The 21,168-nt window shown below is 41.1% G+C and overlaps 1 protein-coding gene across 1 annotated transcript in view; it reads left to right on the top strand.

Moving 5' to 3' along the window:
* Positions 1-1,907: 1,907 nt before the first annotated feature.
* SLC4A5 (solute carrier family 4 member 5) overlaps positions 1,908-21,168 on the top strand; it is an 88,716-nt gene continuing 69,455 nt past the window's right edge. The window contains exons 1-3 of the mRNA XM_039852345.1: positions 1,908-1,963; positions 9,703-9,783; positions 13,787-13,978. Of these exons, the coding sequence (XP_039708279.1) occupies positions 9,705-9,783; positions 13,787-13,978 (271 nt within the window). The 5' untranslated portion in view covers positions 1,908-1,963; positions 9,703-9,704. The remainder of the gene's footprint in view (positions 1,964-9,702; positions 9,784-13,786; positions 13,979-21,168) is intronic.

Here is a 21,168-nt window from a genome sequence, read left to right as displayed (position 1 = left end):
ACTAGTGTTTAAACCCAGCTGAGCGAACCAGTCTCCTTGGCATTAATGTAGAAAGAGGCCAGAGGGGAGGGGAGGAGAGGAAAGGGATGGCTGGATCTTCTCCCAGTAGTTTTTCACTCACAAAACTAAACCACTGCAGGGGGAGGGCAGGGTTGGAGTTGGTCATAGGCACCATGGACCTAGGTCTTACTCTTGCTTCCCAATCCATCTTTCAGTTTTATAACAGGTAAAGCCAGTTGGAGAATTTGCTTTAGGATGTATAACAATCAGGCTTCCTCATTTCCCCCTCCAGAATCAAACTTATTTACCCAGCACTGAAAGACCCCTTACATACTGGGCAAGAGCCTGTCCTGAGAAGTTTACTGTGAAGAGAGGAGGAGGGGAGGGCAGCTCGGGCCTCCTCTGGGGCAGGCACTACTCAGAAGGATGAGTCATGGCACCATTTTATTCTCCCAAATTCGATAAGCGTGTGAGCCACTCATGCTCTGCTAGGTAGGAGTGTGAGGAGGTAGAGGTGAGTAGAGTACTTTTCTCAAGACTTCAGAAAGGACAGAAGCTCCTACCTTGTAGGGAAGGATAAAGTGCTTAGAGAGAGATGAGTTCCCCCTAACAAACCACCATGTATTTCATGCAAATTCTGTTCCAAAGTCACACAGCTCCGGGGACAGAATAAGGTTCTATAGGCTCCTAGGCTTTACCCTTTCACACTGTAATCACAGCAAGTCAAGTTCATTCAGGGTCATCAGCATGTAATAATCAGTGGTAAATGAATCTCTCCCCACTCCGTCATTGGGCCTTTCACCTCTCCTCTCTTTTCACTGCTCCACCACCTCCAGTTGTTACCACCTCCACCTACCTCTGCACTTGTCCCACATCTAGGCCCCTATCACCTCTATCTACACCTCCCTACCTCCGTCTACACCTCCACCACCTCTATTTATACCCAACCACCACATTGCCACATCTCCCACTCCACCTACTACTTCCTCCTCTACCATTTCTGCCCTTTTTGTTAGCAGGCAGCCAGCATGGACCATTTGGATGGAAAGGCAGAAGTGAACTAGAAGGTTATTCACATGGCTCTAGTCTCAAAAAGGCTTCCAGATCTATAAGATCCAAGACCTCCCCAACTCTTGATGTCCCTTGATCCCTCCAAAAAGATCATCTTGGAGTATTTTGTGAAGATTGTGATGAAGATACATAAACATAAGTACACAAACAAATTAACCACAAGTACAAACTGCCATTACCTTTAGGCCATGCCCTAATCCGATCGCTGAAGATTTAGGTTCCTGCAATGTGATAAAATCTGTTATTGGTATCTTAGCAGTCCTCAAATCTAATGACCTATAGGTTAAAGACATTCAAAGGAGCTGTCATTTTGAGTATCAGCCAGCTAGAGTCACTCCAATATGTAATACCAGATGCAGGCCTCTGCAGGCTTCCGTATGGGCTGTCACTAGTCTATCTGCCTATAAAATGGGTGACTCTGGTGGAGGCTGGATCATCTCTAAGGGCTCTTGAACTTTTAGCTCTAACAACCCCCTCCCCCCACGACAGAATCCAAAAGAGATCTAGGATAGAAACTGTTCAGGGAGACAAACCAACAGTTCGCAATCTAGGCTGAAATGTAACACTGCCGTAAAAAGATCACCAAGTTAAAATCCAAGAAGAAATTGAGAGCAAAGGCGTCTCCCTATGATCTTGGCCAGCTCTGTGCAGACCCTGCACTACCCTGGTCTGTCAGCCAACAAGGCATTGTTGCTCACCCTGCAGGAGTGTCCCTTCCCCCATCCTGGTCACATGGCTGGCCGCCACTGAGCCCCACAAGTCAATCTCCAATGCCCCAAATACTGTTCAGCCTAGAAATCACAGAGTGTCCTTCTTGCCACCCAACAGCAACAGAGCTGACTCTGGCCTTCCTGCAATTTGGATCGTGGTTTCTGGTGTTAAGACTGTGAAGGTAAGTTTGCGGCTTGGCACTCAGGGAGAGTGGACAATGCAATGCAGATAAGGGAAAATGTGCTTTACAGTAAAAGCACAGAGTATTTAAGAGTGAGTTTCACACACTGAGAAGGAGAATACCATGAAAGCTGGATAAATCTGCCAAATGACCATTGGATATCTGCCTTTCCTTTAAAAAGTTATACTGTATTAGTCACCCTGATGCCTTGAGTTCACTGGTTTGGGACATAAAACATTACGCCACATGAACAGAAATGACAGGAGACTCATTTTCTCTGACAAACTGGTGAGTTGGTTCTTTTTTGTCTCGTCTGATGGAACTGAGAATCTTTATCTTCTAGGCATGTAAATTTCTATTGTCTTTGCCAAACTTATGAGACTGGCTGAAATATTTATGAAGTATACAAAAATCCTGAGATATGCCTCTTCCTCAGGAATCTGTGGAAAAATAAGTACATCTTGGGATAGAAACTGAGTAATGGCTAGCTGGCCTTCTTTCATTACATATGTCTGTTGTTAGGTTTTGGATATAGTACCTGATTTTGTTACTGGCAGTTACTTAGGGATATTTTGTTTGCTTGTTTTGTCTTTCCTCTCCTGGGGCATGCATGGTGGGTGGGGGGAGGGTCTGAGGGCCCAGAGGCAATGGAAGAGCCATCAGCTGGGAGAGTGGACTTTCTCTACCTTCTAATTTAGCTTTTTAAAACTCAGCATGACCCTGTGTCATTCTTGTCAATTTAGTTCACAAAGTAACTCCAGATGTGCCCTTTTCTAAACTATTTTGGGCTCTCAGAGGGTTCCCTGGATATCTTGCTGGGTTGGTCCCATATTCTTAAATATAATAAGGTCAAATGGCTTAAAAGATGGGATGAAAGGAAAAGCTCCCCAAAGGCTGACTGATGAGTGTCGCACAACCTTTTTTTTAGTTAGTTTTCTTCCAGAGACATGGATATCTAATCTTGAGAACTGAACATCTCAGTAAGGACACATTTTGCCCTTTTCCCCTAATAATTAAACTATTTTGTTCTGTTTCCAGTGTCTACTGCAAATATCTGGAACAAATTGGATTTGTTGGATTGACTTGATGTGCCCTTGTGGATGGGGTGGGGGTTTGAAATGGCAGATGATTCAGTCATGAGGGTTTTGATTGTCAAAACGTGTTGTTCACCCATAAGGACGGCTATATCACCACCTTCTTGCTGCAGTGGACATGAAGGCTGCTTGGGCAGGGGCTTTGAGTATCTATTCGCTCGTGTAGCACTCTGGCCCTTAGCCTTACAGGCTTAGGACACTGATTTTTTCAATAGGGTTTGGATTCTCCGGAATCTCAGATGTGAGTCTAGGTTGATGGCAGGGACAGTAAAGGGGAATTGGGCCCTTAAATGACTCAGGACAGAATAGAATTTGATCTGATCCCTCACCATAAAGCCATGATCCCTACCAAGACAATCTATGACCTAAAGATGGATGGAAAATAACTGTGGGTGAGCTAGTTGGGCAGTGGAGGCACTGGTGTCGGAAAAACTGCTGCTACAAGTTCTTTCATTTGCCACATGGCAGGGGCTGGTGTGCGGGTAACACAGTTCCTTTGGTGACATATTGTAGTGGATGGATTTACTGGTTAATACTCTTTGCATGAAAGTAACTCAAGTCGATTGAAGTTAGCTGAAGAGAAAAAGAGGAGGTAACAAAAGGCCATTGAGAGGTTTTGTGATAGCAATTCAGCGAGACCTCAGGAAAGGCCTGGGACCCAGAAGTACAAGGCTTCTTTGAGATTCTCCCCTCCCCCCGTCTCTCATGTCTTCACTTCATTCTTTCCTTTTCTTCCTCCCTCCCTCGCTTGAGTCTGGGAATCGGAGAGATTCCAGTTTGAATCTTGGCTCCACCATACCTGGCTCTGCGACACAAGAAAAATTACTTAATTCTCTGAAAAATGTGGGTGAAAATTATGTACGTCACTGAATTTTAGTCAGGATTAAATGAGATAATGAAAGCAAAATATCTAACAATCAATTAGTATACATTGTATGAAATGCTGGAGATAGAAATTTTGTTTCAGGGGTTAGGTCATGATTAGGAATTTTTATGATGGGCCCTGCAGCTGCTGATCAGAGAACAGCAGTTAATCTAAACTTTCCATATGGCCAACATCTGGCTTCAAAGGGATGGCTTCCTTTGAAGAAGATGTGGGGCAGTGGACTTCTGAGTACTACTGGAAGGGAGTTTCCCTCAAGTGGTGAGGAGGTGGGAAGGGAATATTCTCAACTAGTGCAGAACTGGGAGAGATGCATCAACCCGAATATGGACTACGTTGTATCTCCGTGCTTCCATCGTTCCGTAGAGCTTTTTCATCTCTATTTGCATCTGCATTGTCATTTTGTAGTCACTTTTGTTTGGTTTCCAATCTGAAAATCTATACTATTTCAAATATGCAAGAACGTATTTTAAAAACATGCTGGAAAATGATTTCATTTGTATCAGTCAGGAACTGTTGACTGCAAGTGTCAGAAACCCAACTCAAATGTGAGAAAAAAGAAAGTGATGTATCAGCTCAACACAACTGAGAAGGCCAGTTCAGAATTAACTGACTCAGGCAGTTAGTATTATCAGGACTCTGTTTCTCTGTGTTCCTTGGATGCTTCCCTGTATGTGGCAGGCGAGATAATAGCCCCTATGCTTATCAGCTTCACAAGGCCAGGGTAGAGTCCAAGCAGCACTTTTGTATGGATCAAGTGGAAATGTCCTGGGAAGAATTCCCACTGGCTGAGCTTTGGGCAAAGATTCATCCCAGTCTCTGTGGCTGGGGAATCAGTCTCTGTGGCTGGGGAATCAGGAGCGCTTGATGGGCCAAGCAGGGGCACATGGCCTTTCTTGTTTGAGGCTGGGGAGAGATGGAGTCAGCCCTACCGAAACCATGAGGAGGTGATTCTCTGTAAGAAAGAAGATCTGCTTCTTTTCACTCTTCATGCCATGCCAGGTAGGAGGAAGGTATCAACTTTCAAAATAGTGACCAACCTACATGAGGCTACCAGTGCCTTCTCACTAAGCTTACCAGTTCACAATGCCCAGTTCAAATGGAAAAATGTGATATCATTATGTATATGAAGCAAACTCAGTGTATGGAGACTCAATTTAATAGAAAATATAAATCGGGAGCTAATTCCTTGAAACAGTGGTTCTCAGAGCATGGTCCCTGGATCAGCAGTAGTAGCATCAACTGAAAACTTGCTGGCATGCAAACTTTGAGGCTGTACCCCAGATCCAGTAAATCAGAGGCTCTGTGGTAGATTCCAGCAATCTAGATTTTTACCAGCTCTCCAGGTGACCCGGATGCATGCTCAAATCTGAGAACCACTGTCTTAAAGATTCTTTGTTTTGAGTTCTCCTGAGCATTTTAAACTTCATTGACTTTGAACATATAGATTTAAGCATGGATTTTCAGAGGATACAATTATCACATATAGTGGGATCACAGGTGTCATACTGAATTATTTGCCTTAAAAATGTTTAAAATAAAAAATAATACAGAAACCATAATGTAGAAATCAATTAATATATATAAGAACTTATAATAAAAAGCAGTAGAACGCCATCCTAGCTTTCCACACACCCCACAGTTCACTTCCCAAAGACAACCAGTTGGAATTCTTTTAGCTTTTTCTGTTGGTTATCCTTCTAATTATATATATCTTGCTGTTTATCCAAGTTAGAAATTAGACATCTAACAGGTGAATATTTAACTATCTTCCTCTACACCCATCTCCTCTTCTTTGCCCTCTCAATGTAGATATATCATCAGTTTTTAGTTAATTAAAAAATTAGTATTTATACTCATGATTAGGTACCATGATCACATTTTATTTCTTGCAGTTTTAATTTTCCCCTGGTGTTTCTGGTTGCCTTTCTTTTTCTTTGCATTTTTTTTTTATCTTTGTCACTCCCTTAAGGTGTTCCAAATTCTCAAGAAGTATGTCACATCTCTTACATTTCATCTTCTTTGGTGGGGCAGGGGAGGGGGGCTCCTTCTGAAACCTCACTTTTAGCTCTTTTGAGGACCGACTGCTCTCTAGGGCTATCGCACAGCTGTCATCTAAGGACCACCCTTTGTTATTCTTCTGGCTGAACCACTGTCTCCTGGGTTCCATTGTCTTCCCTTTCTTGGTTCATGGTTGTAACATACCTGAGTAACTTCTTAGGAGGTTAGCAGAGAAAGTAAAATAATTTCTTGCATGTCCAAAAATATCTTCTATCCTCACTTTTTTTTGTTTGAAAGAAAGGCAGACTGGAAGCTTGACCAAAGACTGATTTTTATTCATGTGTAGGTGACTTGTTTCTGTTTCTTTCACTCTAGAAGATTTTTGTATTTTTATTTTCTTCACATTTAATGTTCTAAAATTTCACAACAACGTGTTAAAGTGTGAGGATTGTCTCCCCTACTCCAATCATTCTTTGTGCAGAGTACTCAGTTGGCCCATTTTATCTGAGAGTCTTTTATCTGTTGGTCCTCATAATATTTAATTATGTCATAGTGGAGAGTTCTCTTATTTCTTAAGAAAACATTAAAATTTTTAATAATAAAATATTTCAAACTTGTTGAATTATACACATTCATATATCACTGTCCAGAATTAACAGATGTTAACATTTTATCATATTTGTTTCACATCTATATCTATCCAAAACATCAAAGATACAGCTTTACCTCTTCCCAGTGGTAACCTGAAGTCAGTGTGTCTCAATCCCCTGCAGGATTTCATGCTTTTGTTACTTATAAATGTAACAATAGATAATATTGTGTTTTAAAGTTTTGTGTATTTTAAAGTTTTATATAAATAATGTCATTTTGTTTGTACCTTTTTACAACTTGCTTTTTTACTTATTATGTTTCTGAGATTTATACATGTTGATACATGTATAGAGATCTAGTTCATTGATTTGAACTCCCTGTAGCATTCCATTATGTATCAGTTCAGAAGGCCTTCAGCTAAAAATAATGAAACTTGGCTAGCAGTTTAAATATATAAAGTAGATTTTTTTTTTTCACATATCAAGAAGCCCAGATATAAGCCATCTGGAGCTCAGTGATATTATCAGGAACCCAGGTTTGTTCTAGCCTGCTTTGTCCTTGGCCTGCGTCTTTGGTCTTCATACCTGTCACATCGCTGTTGCCAGATGGCTGCTTCATCTAGAAGTCTCATGTCCAATGTCAATGCAGGAAAAGAGGGAGGGTAAAGGGCAAAAAGTGCACTCCAGCTGTGTCCGTCATTTTTCTATTAGGAAAATAAAAGCTTTCCTAGAAGCCCTACCCATTTAAATCTTATTGGCTCGATAGGGTCACATGACTATTCCTAAGATCAGTTATTGGCCAAGGGCCATAAGATTACTATGAATGGTGTAGACAGATCATAATTCATGCTCTGAATTGGGGAAGATGTCTACCATCATCAAGAGCCCTGTGTCTCTACCTGAACAAAATGTTTTTCTTTTTTCTAGAAATAGGAGGAAAGAGGAAGTAATAGATATTGGAAAGTTTTCTTATTTGCTGTTCGATCCCCTGGATTGATCTTGATTTCCTTGTCTTTTTTCTACTATTTAAAAATTTTCTTTGTATTTGTGCTCTATTATCTAACATGTTATTTCAACTATTGTTCCAACTCTTTTATTGAAATTTTACTTCTAACATATCTTTAATTTCCAAGAGTTTTTTCTTATTCTTTAAAGTTCCAGGTTTATAGCATTCCGTTTTTCTTTTTGTCATAGATACAATGTCTTTACCAGTCTACGCGAAGATGTTGATTCTATGTTTTTAAAAATGGTTCTTTGGCTGCCTATATTGCTCCTGTTTCCTCAGACTTCCTCTTTTCCTGTTTGGTCTCTGTCATTCTGGTGATTCTTGGCTGGCCATTATATATTGGGGTGGAGCTGCCAAATAGCTGTTTGACAGGCTGTGCTTGTTGAATGATAGACTATGGTGAACAATTGGGTGCAGCCCTTGCCATTTTTTTAGAGGTCTCCAAAATGTCGGAATCTGTAAGTCCTCCAGTCTCCTGCCTGGAGCATGAACGCTTTGTTAGTGTTCTAAGAGTAAAGCAGACAGAGGGCTGGAGTCTAACTGCCTTTACTTAGACCTTTTTTTTTTTTTTTCCCAATGAAATGACTCCTTGCCCTTAGCTCTCTGGGATCCGTCTGGCTTAACCCCTCCATCTACCTGAGGGGCAGGGGGTGGAATTCTAGGAGACTGGAGCCTAGGAGAAATCTGAGTGTTTAACTGACTCCTTATGGAGATTTTTAACCAACTCTCTTGTTTTTAGTCCCACTTTAAATCCTGGTCTTCAGGTGTATCTACTGCCTCCAATTTTCTCTTTTTCTACTTTTGAGAACCATTTTGTATAAGTTAGAGGCTATCTAATCCTTGAAGGCTCAGACAAAACTATCTGCTCCTGGTGTTTATTTTTCTTTTATTATAGAAAAAACTTCAAACATAACACAAATAGACAAAATAATAGGATTATCTTTCTGTACCTATAATCCAGCTCCAATAATTATCAATATATGTGGCTGATTATGACGCCTTTCCCATAATCATTTCAATTAGTGGGTACTGGTTAATTCAGATTTTCTAATTTTTCTAAAGTAAATTTCAATCATTTCTATTCTTTTTCTAATAAAGTACCCATTTACTAGTCTTGTGGCTAAGAGCTATAGTTCCAGAAACAGAGTATATGGGTTTAAATCCCTGTTCCTCCATTTAGGCAGTCAATTAAGCTTTCTGTGCCTCGGTTTCCTCACTGTAAGATGGAAATAATAATGTTACTTATCTCATAGGGTTGTGGGGAAGATTCAATTAATTCATAAATGCAGAAAATTTAAAATAGTGTCTGGCATATTGCAATGGTAGCTATTATTATTATTATCTAAGTTAAATGTATTGACATAAAGTTTTTAATGGCATTCACTTATAATTTATTTTTTCTATTATATCTTTAATTATGTCTCTTTTTTATTCTATTCTTAATGTTGTTTACTTATGAATATTCTCTTTTCTTCTTGATTAGTCTTGCATGGTTTCTTACTTTAATAATCTTTCCAAATACTTGCCTTTTGGATTTATTAACCATCTCTAAGCTTGATTATTTCCCATTTCATTATTTTTTCTTTTATCATTTATATTTATGTTCTACTTTCTTTGGGGTTTCTCTCTTGTTCTTTTTCTAGGTTCTTTAGCTGAATGCTTATCATATTTATTTTCCTCCTTTCTTCCTTCTTCCCTTTATGTATGTTGCATCCCACAAGTTTCAATATATAATAGTTGTAATCGTTGAGTTCTAAATATTTAATAATTCCCATTGTGATTTCCTACTAAAGCCATGATTGAAAAATATTTTTAATTTCCAAACATATATGTGTCTATACATATACATTTACTATAGAAGTATGATACAAATTCTTCAAAATTTACTAAGGTTTTTCTGTGATCTAGTATATGTGCTTTCTTTGTAAATGCTCCATTTGTACTTGAAAAAGAGGTTCATTCTCTATCTGTTGGATAGAGAATGATTGAGAATGATAGAGAATGATAGAGTTGAGCTTCTTCAATTTGTTTATATATTCTTTTGCCTTTTTTAAAATCTGCATTAAAGTCTCCTACTATGAATGTGGATTTGACCATTTCCCCTTGAAATCCTACCCTACTGTGTTGCATACGTTTTGAGGTTGTGTTCATCTTTTACTTTATAGCTATGAAGGTGGAGGAGAAGAAGGCTGGGGTAGGGACGCTGGACCCTGCTAACTACAGGAGGCGATGTCAGAATCAGGAAGGTAAGGTCACTTTGAGAACTTGATGCAAATCCTAGGAGGGTCTGAGACTTCCTTGAATATCCTTACAACAGCCCTTCTAACTGGAAATCTAAAGAGCTAGTTCCTTTCCCTGACCTACCCACAGTGTCTTCTCTAGATCTAAGGGAACCAGCTTTCACTCCGCCTTAAAGGAACCACATAATCAGGCTAAAGACATGAAACTGGCACTTTGTTTCTATGGATTAGGGCACAAAATTAAATTTGCCTAATTTTACAAGATCTACAAACCATACAAAATGCCAAAATTACCATTTTATGGATTCTAAAAATGACAGCTCAGTTAAAACCAGTGCAAGAGATTGTTGAGCAAGGGTATTTCTCTTGCTCCAGAACTGCTGACTCAGAGGCCCTAAGGACCTTACACTCAACAGAGAAGCAGCCAAAGGGCTTATGAAGAGGCAACAGACAGGCTGTTGCCCCACCACTACCTCAGCTCCATTGGGAGGGAAACATTAATCTCGCTGCCCAGCTGGATGATCACTGAGCTGCAGAATGTGTAGAGCCACTCTGGGGCTGTCAGTGGAGAAGGATGCAGTGAGGAGTTCCTAGGAGACCTTGGCATTGTCCTGAGCACACTGCCCAGCTGTTCACAGTGAGAGGAGAGGTCCCGCAGAGCAAAAGGAAGCTTGGGAGAGGGTTAGCCACTCCCCACTGTTCACCAGCTAAATGGCTACCCACTGATGATTATAATGGGAGCCAGGAAAAAACAGGACAAGGTATATCCAAGGCAGAAAGTAAAATATTTCCCTGACAGTCGACCTCCTCTGATTTCTTTAATAAGCATACTCTTTATGTATATGGCCCCTTATAATTTTCATAATCATGTTCCCATACACCATCCCATTCTATCTTCTCAAAAACCTTGCCCGGCAAGTACAGAAAGAAATTTTTATTCCCACATCACAGATGAGGACACTGAGTCCCAGAAAGGGAGATATCCATGGACATAGACCAAGTGAAGGACAAGCCAGGGAGCACGCAGGGCAGCTGACTCTCCAAGGTTCAGCTTGATGTGGTTTCTGTGTGACATCTACAGTTAATGAATGCCCAGGCATCTAACATCTGCATTTCAGGAGTTTAGGCTAACAGGAAACCCCTCCAGGGGAAAAAATATATCAAGTTAATGTAGATCTTAAAAAGCCGAAAGCTCTTTCTCTAAGATCAGTAACATGATAAGGATGCCCACTCATGCCGCTTGTATTAACATAGTACTGTAAGCCTCATCAGAGCAATTAGACAGAAAAAAACAAATCAAAGTTATCCAAATTGGAAAGAAAGAAGTAAAACTGACTCTATTTGCAGATAGCATGATCTTATAGGCCGAAAACCCTAAAGAAGCCACTAAAAACTGTTAGAATTAATAAATTCAGTAAAGTTGCAAGATATGAAATCAATATACAAAAGTCAGTTGCATTTCTATACACTGATAATGAACTATCACAAAGAAAACAATTCTATTTACAATTGCAACAAAAAGAATAAAATGCTTAGTAATAAATAAATTTAACCAAGGAGGTAAAAGACTTGTACACTGAAAACTATAAGATATTGATCAAAGAGACTGAAGAGATAAATAAACGAAAAGAGATCTCATGCTCATGGTTTGGAAAAATTAATATTGTTAAAGTGTCCACACTACTCAAAGCAATCTGCAGATTCAATGCTACCTTATCAAAATTCCAATGGTATCTTTCACAGCAATACAAAAAATAATCTTAAAATTTGTATGGAGCCAGAAAAAACTCTGTATAGTCAAAGTAATCTTGAGAAAGAAGAACAAAGCTGGAGACATCATGCATCCTAATTTCAAACTGTATTATCAAGTTATAGAAATCAAAACAGTATGGTATTTGCATAAAAATAAACATATAGATCAATGGAATAGACTGGAGAGTTCAGAAATAAGGTCATGCACATATGTTCAATTAATTTACAACAAAGAAGCCAAGAATATACAATGGGGACAAGATAGTCTCTTCAATAAATACTGATAGGAAAACTGAAAAGCCACATGCAAAAGAATAAAACTGGACCACTGTCTTACACCAAACACAAAAAGCAACTCAAAATGGATAAAAGACTTGAATGTAAGACCTAAACTCCTAGAAGAAAACACAGGGAATAAGCTCCCTGACATCTGGCTTGGCAATGATTTCTTTTTGGATTTGACACCCAAAACAAAGGCAACAAAAGCAAAAGTAAGCAAGTAGGACTACACCAAACTAAAAAGCTTCTGTACAGCAAAGGAAAACCATCAACAAAATGAAAAGGCAACCTACAGAGTGAGAGAAAACATGTGCAAGTCACATATCTGTTAAGGGGTTAATATTGAAAATATATAAAGAGCTCATACAATTTAATAGCAAAAAAAAAAAAAAAAACCCCACAGAAAAACAAAAACAAAAAGACAAAACCAATCCAATTAAAAAAGTCAGAGAAACTGAATAGATATTTTCCCAAAGAAGACATCCAATGACTAATGTGTATGTGAAAAAGTGCTCAACATCGCTCATCATCAGGGAAATGCAAATTAAAACCACAATGAGCTATCACCTCATACCTGTTAGAATAGCTGTTATCAAAAGACAAGTGTTAATAAATGTTGGTGAGGACACGGAGAAAAGGCAACCCTTGTACACTGTGGGTTGAAATGTAAATTGGTGCAGCCACTATGGAAAACAGTATAGGGATTCCTCAAAAAATTAAAAATAAAACTACCATATGATCCAGCAATCCCATTTTTGGTTATATATCTGAAGGAAACAAAATCACTGTCCTAAAGAGATATCCGCACAGCCATGTTCATTGCAGCATTATTTACAATAGCCAAGATATGAAAACAACCTGTGTCCAACAATGGATGAATGGATAAAGAAAATGTGGTGTGTGTATATATATACATACACATATATGTATGTATGTATATATATATATACATACACATATATATATATATGTTTGTATATAATGGAATATTTCTGAGACATGAGAAAGAAGGAAACCCTGCTATTTGCAACACCATAGATAGCTTTTGAGGGCATTATGCTAAGTGAAATAAGTCAGACAGAGAAAGACAAATACTATGTGATCTCACTTACATGTAGAATCTTAAAAAACCAAACTCATAGAAACGGAGAACAGATTTGTGTTTGCCAGAGGTGAGTGGTGGAGAAGTGGGCCAAGTGGGCAAAGGTTGTCAAAGGTACGAACTTCCACTTGTAGGATAAATAAGTCCTGAGGATGTAATGTACAGCAAGGGGAAGATAGTTAACTATCTGTATATTTGAAAGTTGCTAAGACAGTGGATCTTAAAAGTTTTCATCATAAGAAAAAAAATTGTAACTATGTGTGGTGATGGATGTTAACTAAACTTATTGTGGTGATCATTTTGCAATATATACATATATCAAATCATTAAGTTGTATACCTTAAATGAATACAGTGTTATATGTCAATTATACCTCGATGAAAAAATGGAGGAAACTGTGGAGGTGGGGGTATGGTGGGCTAGGTTTACAGAAGTCTGCTCAATTATTCTGTAAGTCTAAACCTGTACTAAAAAATCTATTAATTATTTTTAAAAATTGTTGACTAACTCAAGACAACTCTGATAAGAACCTGGTAGCAGAACGTCCTCCCTTCGAGCTGAGAGCATTCCGCTGCCTCTGTGCGCGCAGACCTTGTGGGGGCTTTAATAGCACTTGGGCTTCCCAGTGGATGTGGGAGTTCTGCTCATTCTCATAGTTCTCACTATAGCACCAAGGCTATCTTTTCCAGCAACTGTTGAATTGTTCGGAAATGAAATTTTGTCAAACCCAAGCCTTGGGGCAGTGGCCCTGTCCAGAATTCCCATGTCTTCCATTTTGCTTTGGTGGCCTTAGCTCTTTGTAACTGGAGGATATGAAGGAGAAATGCCAGTTCTTAGTAACTCTCTCTTTCTTCCTCCTTTGTGCTGTGCCCATAGACCATCGTTCCATCCACATTGGGCTTTCAGTCCCCAGTTACCCTCCAAGGAAAAGAGACCAGAAGGAACATCTTTCAGGCCGGCAAAAGGTCCGCTGGGGCCTGTGGCCCGACAAGCCGCGGCAGGAACTGACTGGTGCGGGGAGCAGGGGGAGCAGGCGAGACAGCAGTGTGGATCATGTCGGCAGTACCCGTGAGTTCTTAAGAGGCACGGTCTGGGGAGCCATCTGTTTGTGGGTCCTGACAGGCACAGCAGGGCAGGAGGACTCTCTGGGTACGGGGCTCAGGCCTTCAGGTCCACTCTGCTCTGCTGCTGCCATTGCAGACAGCCTCACTGCTCAGGGATCCCTTTAGTCAGGCCGAGCCCCTTTGCCCTCTGGTGACTCTGAGTCCTCTGCTTCAGATTCATTCAGTGTTGATGTCGTGATTTAATTCTCAGAGTCATTTCCCTCATTTCTACATTCCTAGGGACCACAAGCCCTTGCCCTTCTTAAGAACCAATAACAAACATGACTGTTAGGTATGAGTCATTGTGCTCAGTAAATGGAATTCCTTTTCACGTTACCTCTACCCTCTGTCTCCACCAGAGCTTGAAGGAATGATACAGAATTGTCCAGGACCCTGCATGGGGGCTTGCAGACTCCTGGGAAGCATTCTCTCAGGTCAACCAAGCCTGGAGGCCTTCCTCTGCTGCTGTAAAAAGCAGTTCTGGGCTGTCTAAAAATCAGTCTTCTGTTCTTTCCTGTGGAAAGAAAGGTATCACTCTTAAGGGGAGTAGAAAGACTGGACTCTTTAAAGCATTTTATTCTTTTGAGACTTTACTGTTTCTAGGGATATGATTTCACCCCCCAGCATATCCCAAATCTGCTTAACAAATGGTACAGAACTGGTTTCTATTACATATTTCCACTGTCTTGAGCAAGGCAAAATTAGTTATTTTACCATTTAAACCTTCAAAGGAATGTCAGAGGCAGTAACAGCCTCTTCATGTCCCTATAAGAGGAGACCTGACACACATGCTCCCAAGGGCTACCAGAGCCACCCCCAACCCTGCAGCTGCCCTGTTGGCACCAAGTCTACTAGGGGCTGTGGCTTCTTTGGAGTAAATGTGTCTTGGTGGGAGATGGGTTAATGAGGAGTCCTTTGGAGGTGTCTAGGGTAAGAGATAAGTACTGGTTAGAATATGCCCATGCACACGTACACACAAACACACACACAAGTGAATGTGCACACACACATGCTCAGGGATAAGAACGTCAGAGACCCAGCAGAGAGCAAGCCTGCTGGGAAGAACTCTTGCTCACCATGCGGGATCCGGATGCCTCACGCTCACTTTCTAGGGCATCCCCCTGTCACCATACCGCTGCACAACATTCAGGGACAAAGTCACCCCTTGAAAGTCAAGACTGCTGTGTCCCTCCTGAGCCAAGGGAGAGGAAAATGGTTTAGATTTGGTGCTCTCTGTTCGAAGGGTTTGAAGGAGGCCTAATAAATGGTATGTATGGATGTGATATCATCACAAGAGTGGTCATGAATGGTGGAATTTACTTTGTTTTGGTGGTTTCTGCTTCAGTTAAGAGAACCCTGGGTTTCACTGGAAACCAAAATGGGGAGAATGTAGAATCCTTTGTTACCTTTGTACATTTGGTTCATTCCTTTCACGGCCTGCCTTTCGCATACCACGCACACACATTACTGGCTTGTCCCTTGTGTGGCTATGGAACAAGGGAGGGAGAATGGAAGAGCCTAGGAGGACAGGAAATTTCAAGCTATGTCTTTCAAACTGGAGTAAAGTAGGGACCCCTTTTAAAGGGAAAATAGCTTCTTGTGGAGCCATGAAAATTCATCTGTATGTTTGTAGAGCCCCAGGGGAGCCATAAAAATTCCAGTTTGAGAAACATTTAATTAACTAAGGTTTTATTCCATAAAAATGTATTTCAATTTTGAATTATAACAATAGAAAAGTTTCACCCTTATATCTGTTAAAAGAAATCTTTTTAAGATTATCATCAAAAGAAAAACACAAAATTTAAAAATTCAAATAGAACCCACCTACCCCTAAGAATACATTTCAGACCCAGTTCTAGGTGCACTGATTTAAGGGAGCCACAAAGCCTGCTAGTAAGGTCCACAGCTACAGTGACGTTTCTGTATCTTCTGTAGCTTTGGGGCCTGAGCTTGTCCCTGCCATTCTTTATGGGGTGATAGAGGCGGTAGACGCCCCTTCAGTCATTCACTTCTCACCCAAGTGGGGCATTGATTGCATGATGCAGATATAAATGCTGCTCTACCACATCACAAGGGCAATGACAATGACCTGCAGAAAGGAAAACAAAGCAGTGCCAGAATCCTTTTACCCATATCATCTAGAAAATTGTTTGAATCTCCCAATTTTCTTTGCTGTAGGGCAGCTGATCGCATATGTGTTTCCTCTCTGAGCGTCCTGTCTATTATGTGAATCCATCCAGATAGCCCAGGCAGCTGGCCTGGCCACATAGCACAAGTGAGACCTCCTGCTACCCAGAAGGGGGACTGTGCATAATGTGGGGGGCCTTGCAGATATAAAATACTTCACACAGTGCACAGTAGAAATGTAACATAAGTTAGTTCTATTGATATACATTAACCCAGTTTTAGAGCAAGGAGTCCAAATCTTTTCTCTCTACAAGTGGATATTGATTTGATTTGGTTGATTGATACCAAGGGCTTATGAGATGCTTCTGGTGGAAGGGGTGTGAAAAATTATGAAGGCCTTGAAAATGTACTGAAAAACTCTGGGGTCATTAAAAGATCAAAACCACACTGAGATGAGCAATAAAGGAGAGAAAAGCAGTTTTCTAGACAGACGTTTGAGCCTCATGAGGTTCCAAGGCCTGAGAACCACGGATGTATTTCATGTGCTCTTTCTTTTCCTTTTTCTGATGAGAAAGGAGTAAAGGTTGGGACAGAAGACATTTATCTTGTTGAATGAACTCAAAAATAGTCTGGAGGCTTTGGCTAGAAATAAATGATAAAGATTTATTCAAGGGACTTAGAGTTTGCAAACTGGAAACACAGCTAGGCAATAACCCAGAAGTGTTCCAAAGAAGAAAGAAAAGTTAAGAGTTCTTCTAAACAGCACATTTTTGAGAACAATCAGTCCTGCATTCTTAGTCCTAGGATTGGCCCAGGATGTTGTCAGATGACAGACAGTCTGGATGATAGTTGCCTGGTGATCTAGAGGATGGACCCAGGAGATCTGGTCATGCCTGATAGTCTGGATAACAGATGTCAGGTGGCCTGGATATGTGAGCCCTTCAGGAGGCGACCAGAGGGTTATCTGGAGGTCTGGTGTATGTCCAGGCATTGACACAAGACCGAAAAGTTCAGAAAGTTTAAGTTCTCAGGCTAATTAGAACATGAATAAGGTCTTTCCTCATGCTTCAAACTTCATAATGTTAATACTTTTAGCAGCTTGGTTAAAGTGACTGCATTTTATATATTCCCTATCTTCACTCTTTCCTCAGTCTCTAAAGCATCTCCTCCATGGAGGAGTTCCTGAGACAGGAGTTCCATGTGTCCAATGCAGGAGCAAAGACAATTGGGTTTCTTTTAGAGTCTAAAACTTTAAAATGGGGTGGCTTCCTCAACTTTGTCCACATTATCAATTTTTATCTTGGAAAGATACAAGTAGAGAAAGGGAAAAGAGGGAGGAAAAGCAGAAACAATTCTAGACCTTTTATGCCCTCTTGTGGGGGATGGGCAGGCAGGAAGGCAAACTGAAATTTCCCAAAGGAAGTCTGCATTTACTCTTCTCTCTCAGAAGTACCATCCTGAATTCTTTGTCATTTAAGTCACATATTTCTATGTCTGTAAGCTTATTTTCTGGAGATTTTTCTCTTTCTTTCTGATGTCTTGTCACCTTGGTTGTTCATGGTGTTTAATGGACTATTTCTCCACCTGGGCATTAATGGAAATATTTTCTCTTGTTTTTCCAGAAAGAAGTTTTATTATATAAAGGTCTCTCTTTAGCCTGCTGCAAAGAAGGCGCTTTTCTTTTGGTTTCCAGGAGGTGGTGTCTAAGCCTCTTGGATCTCTGCTTTATATAAAGCCTAAATAATGCCTTTTTTATTTTCTTGTAGATATTTAATCATGCTTGCTACCCTCAGTTTCAGTCCCTGTCAGTGTCAGCTATAGTCTCGGCAGTGTTTGCTCCAATTCCCCTGAGGCTCCGCGGTGATAGGTCTCAGAGGGTATGGGGGGAGGGGCCCTCTGCATTAGGAGTTGGGGGCTGAGGCTCAGCCTCAGTTTTGCAACTGGGTTGGTAAAAATTAACTGTTGTTTCTCTGCGGTCCCGTCCCGTTTCTCTGCTTTCTGCCCTGATGACTAGGCCCTGCCGCCAGCTGCATGGAACTTACAGTACTTTCAGACAGGGATGTTCAGGGAAGTCACCATACCTTTTCTCCTCCCCCCTGCTCCTGCAGGGAGCTCCAGCAGCTGTGAGAGGCAGCTTCTTTATTTCTCCCAGTCCACTGCCCAACACTCTAGGTTCTGACCTGTGGTAGCTCTTATGAGCAGATCCCATGCTCAGATGTGCTGGTGTGCAGTTTGGGTGTTTTTTGTTGAGTTTTAGATGTTCAGCTTATTGTTGTTTCAAGAGGAGAGATCTGAGGACATCTCTCACTCTGCCATGTTTCCCAGACTCTACTCTTCTCTCTCTTCTTGCCCTTTGACACCGTAAAACCTGGATCTCCTGGAATTGTCAACATATACAGCATTCCTTCCGCAACCTCAACAATTATTCTAAAAACAAACAAAAACACAAATAAACAAAGAATTCCTATTAGAAGAGGATACTGAATTAGTAGCTTTAGGGCCTTAAGGGGAGATTAGGATTGAGAGCCAGAGTCTGCAAGTGAGCCACTCCAAGTCCTAATATGTTAAAGTTAAAGTCCTAATACATTAAAAATACGTAAAGTTTTTATAAATCATACATTAGCTAGATTTACCTCATTTCTTGAAGGGTAGCTAATAGGACTCTAGCCTCCTCACCTGCATCCTGGGGGAGGTCCATATCTTTGCCTCAATTTCTGTGAATTCCCAGAGGCTTTCAGTCTCGGCGTCACTCTGGCTCCAAGTCCCTCCTTGATGGGCTCTTAGTCTCCCTGTGTCACCTCCTGTATTTGTTCTTTGCTTTCACCTCCAAGCTAGCTCAGGCATAGAGTTCAGACCTTCTTTGATTTCCCCCAAATTGGTTACATACAGCATATATGTGAGTAGCAGGCTTTGTTGATGGTTCAGAATCATGGAGCAGTTTAACATTGCAGAGAAACACGATTTTTAAAATGACATACTAGATACCCTTGTTCTTAAAACCCTCTTGGACAGACTGGAAGTTTCTATTGGCCACTTTTCTCTGCAGTTCCAGCCTTTTCCCCTATTTTTGCCAACTCCCACCTGGCCCTGCTCCTGCTCCTGAGTCCCTCACATCTCCTTGCTTCTTGGTTTCTGAACCCTGTCTCCTCACACACATGGAAACTAACTCTCCTCACTTATCAGTCACATCAATTTCCCTCTGCCCCTCACCTTGGCTCCAGGTCCATCTTTGCACAACTAAAGGCATGTAATGTGTTAAACTAGACAAAAAGACCATCTCCTCTAAGACTAGCCCTTCTGCAGCCTAGAAGACCTGAAAGAGGCCTTGACATTTCCTTTTCCTCCTTCTCCTTCCCCATCGGCCTCTATAAAAGGAAGGAGGCAGCATTGAGATTCAGTCATAGGAATCAGGCCCCCCATTCTCCTCTGGTCTCAGAAGGGAGAAGCAGCAGCTCTTTATTTTGATTTTAAACAACAATTTCTTCACTTTACTGCATTTATATTCACAAAAAAAAGAAAAAAGAAAAAAAAAAAAGAAAAAGAAAAAAAACCAGTAAGGACTACATGCTAATTGAAGAATATCTGTGACATCTTATACATCTTAAATTAGGAATAATGGATGCGCTACAAACAATTGCTTTTTACTATTTCGGCTCTCCAGGAATGACAGAATCTCCTTCTCTGGGGCTCCAGTAAGAAGAATGTCGTTGCTGTCTTTTCTCTGTGAGGTTCTCTACAACCACTCAGGTCTCTCTGATTTCACAGTGAAGCTGATGCCCTTTCCCCACCCAGTGGGGGAAGGCTGAGGGGGTCTTATATTTGAATTTCTCAACCAGCCTTGGCTGAGGCTTCCCCTTGCCTCATACATGGAGATCTTCCAGCCTTGGTTCCATCCAAGAGTGTTTTGGGGGAGCTAGCCATGAACTTACCAGGCTCCGTGGACCCTCTCACACAGCTTCCTCCCTTAGCCAGGGCCAAGGGTTCCTTTCTTGACCTTCCTTCCTTCCTTTCTTTTTTTCTTTCGGCCTGCTCTGCCTTTGCTCTGCCCTCTTTTTCTTCTTCTTCTTTTTTTTTTTTACTGATTCCCCATTCCTTCTTATTCTAACTATTTTTACTGCCGTGACTCAACATTCTTTATAAGTCTTACACTTCCAGTTTTGAAGAAGGTACACAGAAGAAAATCTTCATACCGTAGAATTTCATATAAGGGACTTATGATTAAGAAGGGAATCTTTGGAGCTGGCCAAGGATGGGTATAGCAGCCAGGATATGGAATGTCAAGAATCCGTGCGTGTGTGTGTGTGTTTGAGAGAAAGAGAGAGAGAGCGCGAGCACGCAAACTCCTTTACAACAGCAAAGGAGTTTGTCACAGTCCCAAAGCAGAACCCCCAGCCAGGCTCAGTGGATGGACACAGGACCTTCTCATTCACCTCTCTGGGACGGCATGGCCTCTTTCCCAGGCTTTTCCTGTAGACCTGCTTCATAGCCCTCTTTCTCTGCAGCTGTTTCTGCCTCTCTGTGCCCTCAGCTTTCTGTTTACAGGCTCTCCCTTCCAGAAACCATCAGGAAAGGCCCAGCTATCTCAGAAAATTAAATCAAGATTTCCAGGCTTGGGTCAGGTGTCCAAAGAATAGTTCCTAGTCCAATTAACTGTAGCCAAGGGACACAACTCGCACATTCCACAAACACACCTGCCAGAGGGTTATCCATTTGGGAAGAGGGGTATGTGCTGGGCTGACATCCCCAAAGCTACCTATAACTGGAGGGGTCCCCATAAGCACTGAAAGTGGGCAGATTCTCTTCTCCTCCTCTCTCAGCAAACACATTTGGAGTTTATGGACAGTTTTCTAGAAAAAAAATTTTGCTGCTCATGAAACTAGGACTTGGGGCCTTCAAGTCCCCTCTCAAGACCAACTTCACACGATTGCAAGCATGACTTTAGAATCCTCGGGTCCATCTCCCACTCCCCAACACCCAGTGGCCTTGAGCTACCCAAAGTCCACACCCGGCTATGCCCCCAGCTCCATT

This window comes from Pteropus medius, unplaced genomic scaffold (assembly GCF_902729225.1).
Source record: "Pteropus medius unplaced genomic scaffold, Ma_sr-lr_union100, whole genome shotgun sequence".
NCBI classification, from domain to species: domain Eukaryota; kingdom Metazoa; phylum Chordata; class Mammalia; order Chiroptera; family Pteropodidae; genus Pteropus; species Pteropus medius.
The sequence above is the reverse complement of the archived record's forward strand: the minus strand, read 5'-3'. Positions and strand labels throughout refer to the sequence as shown.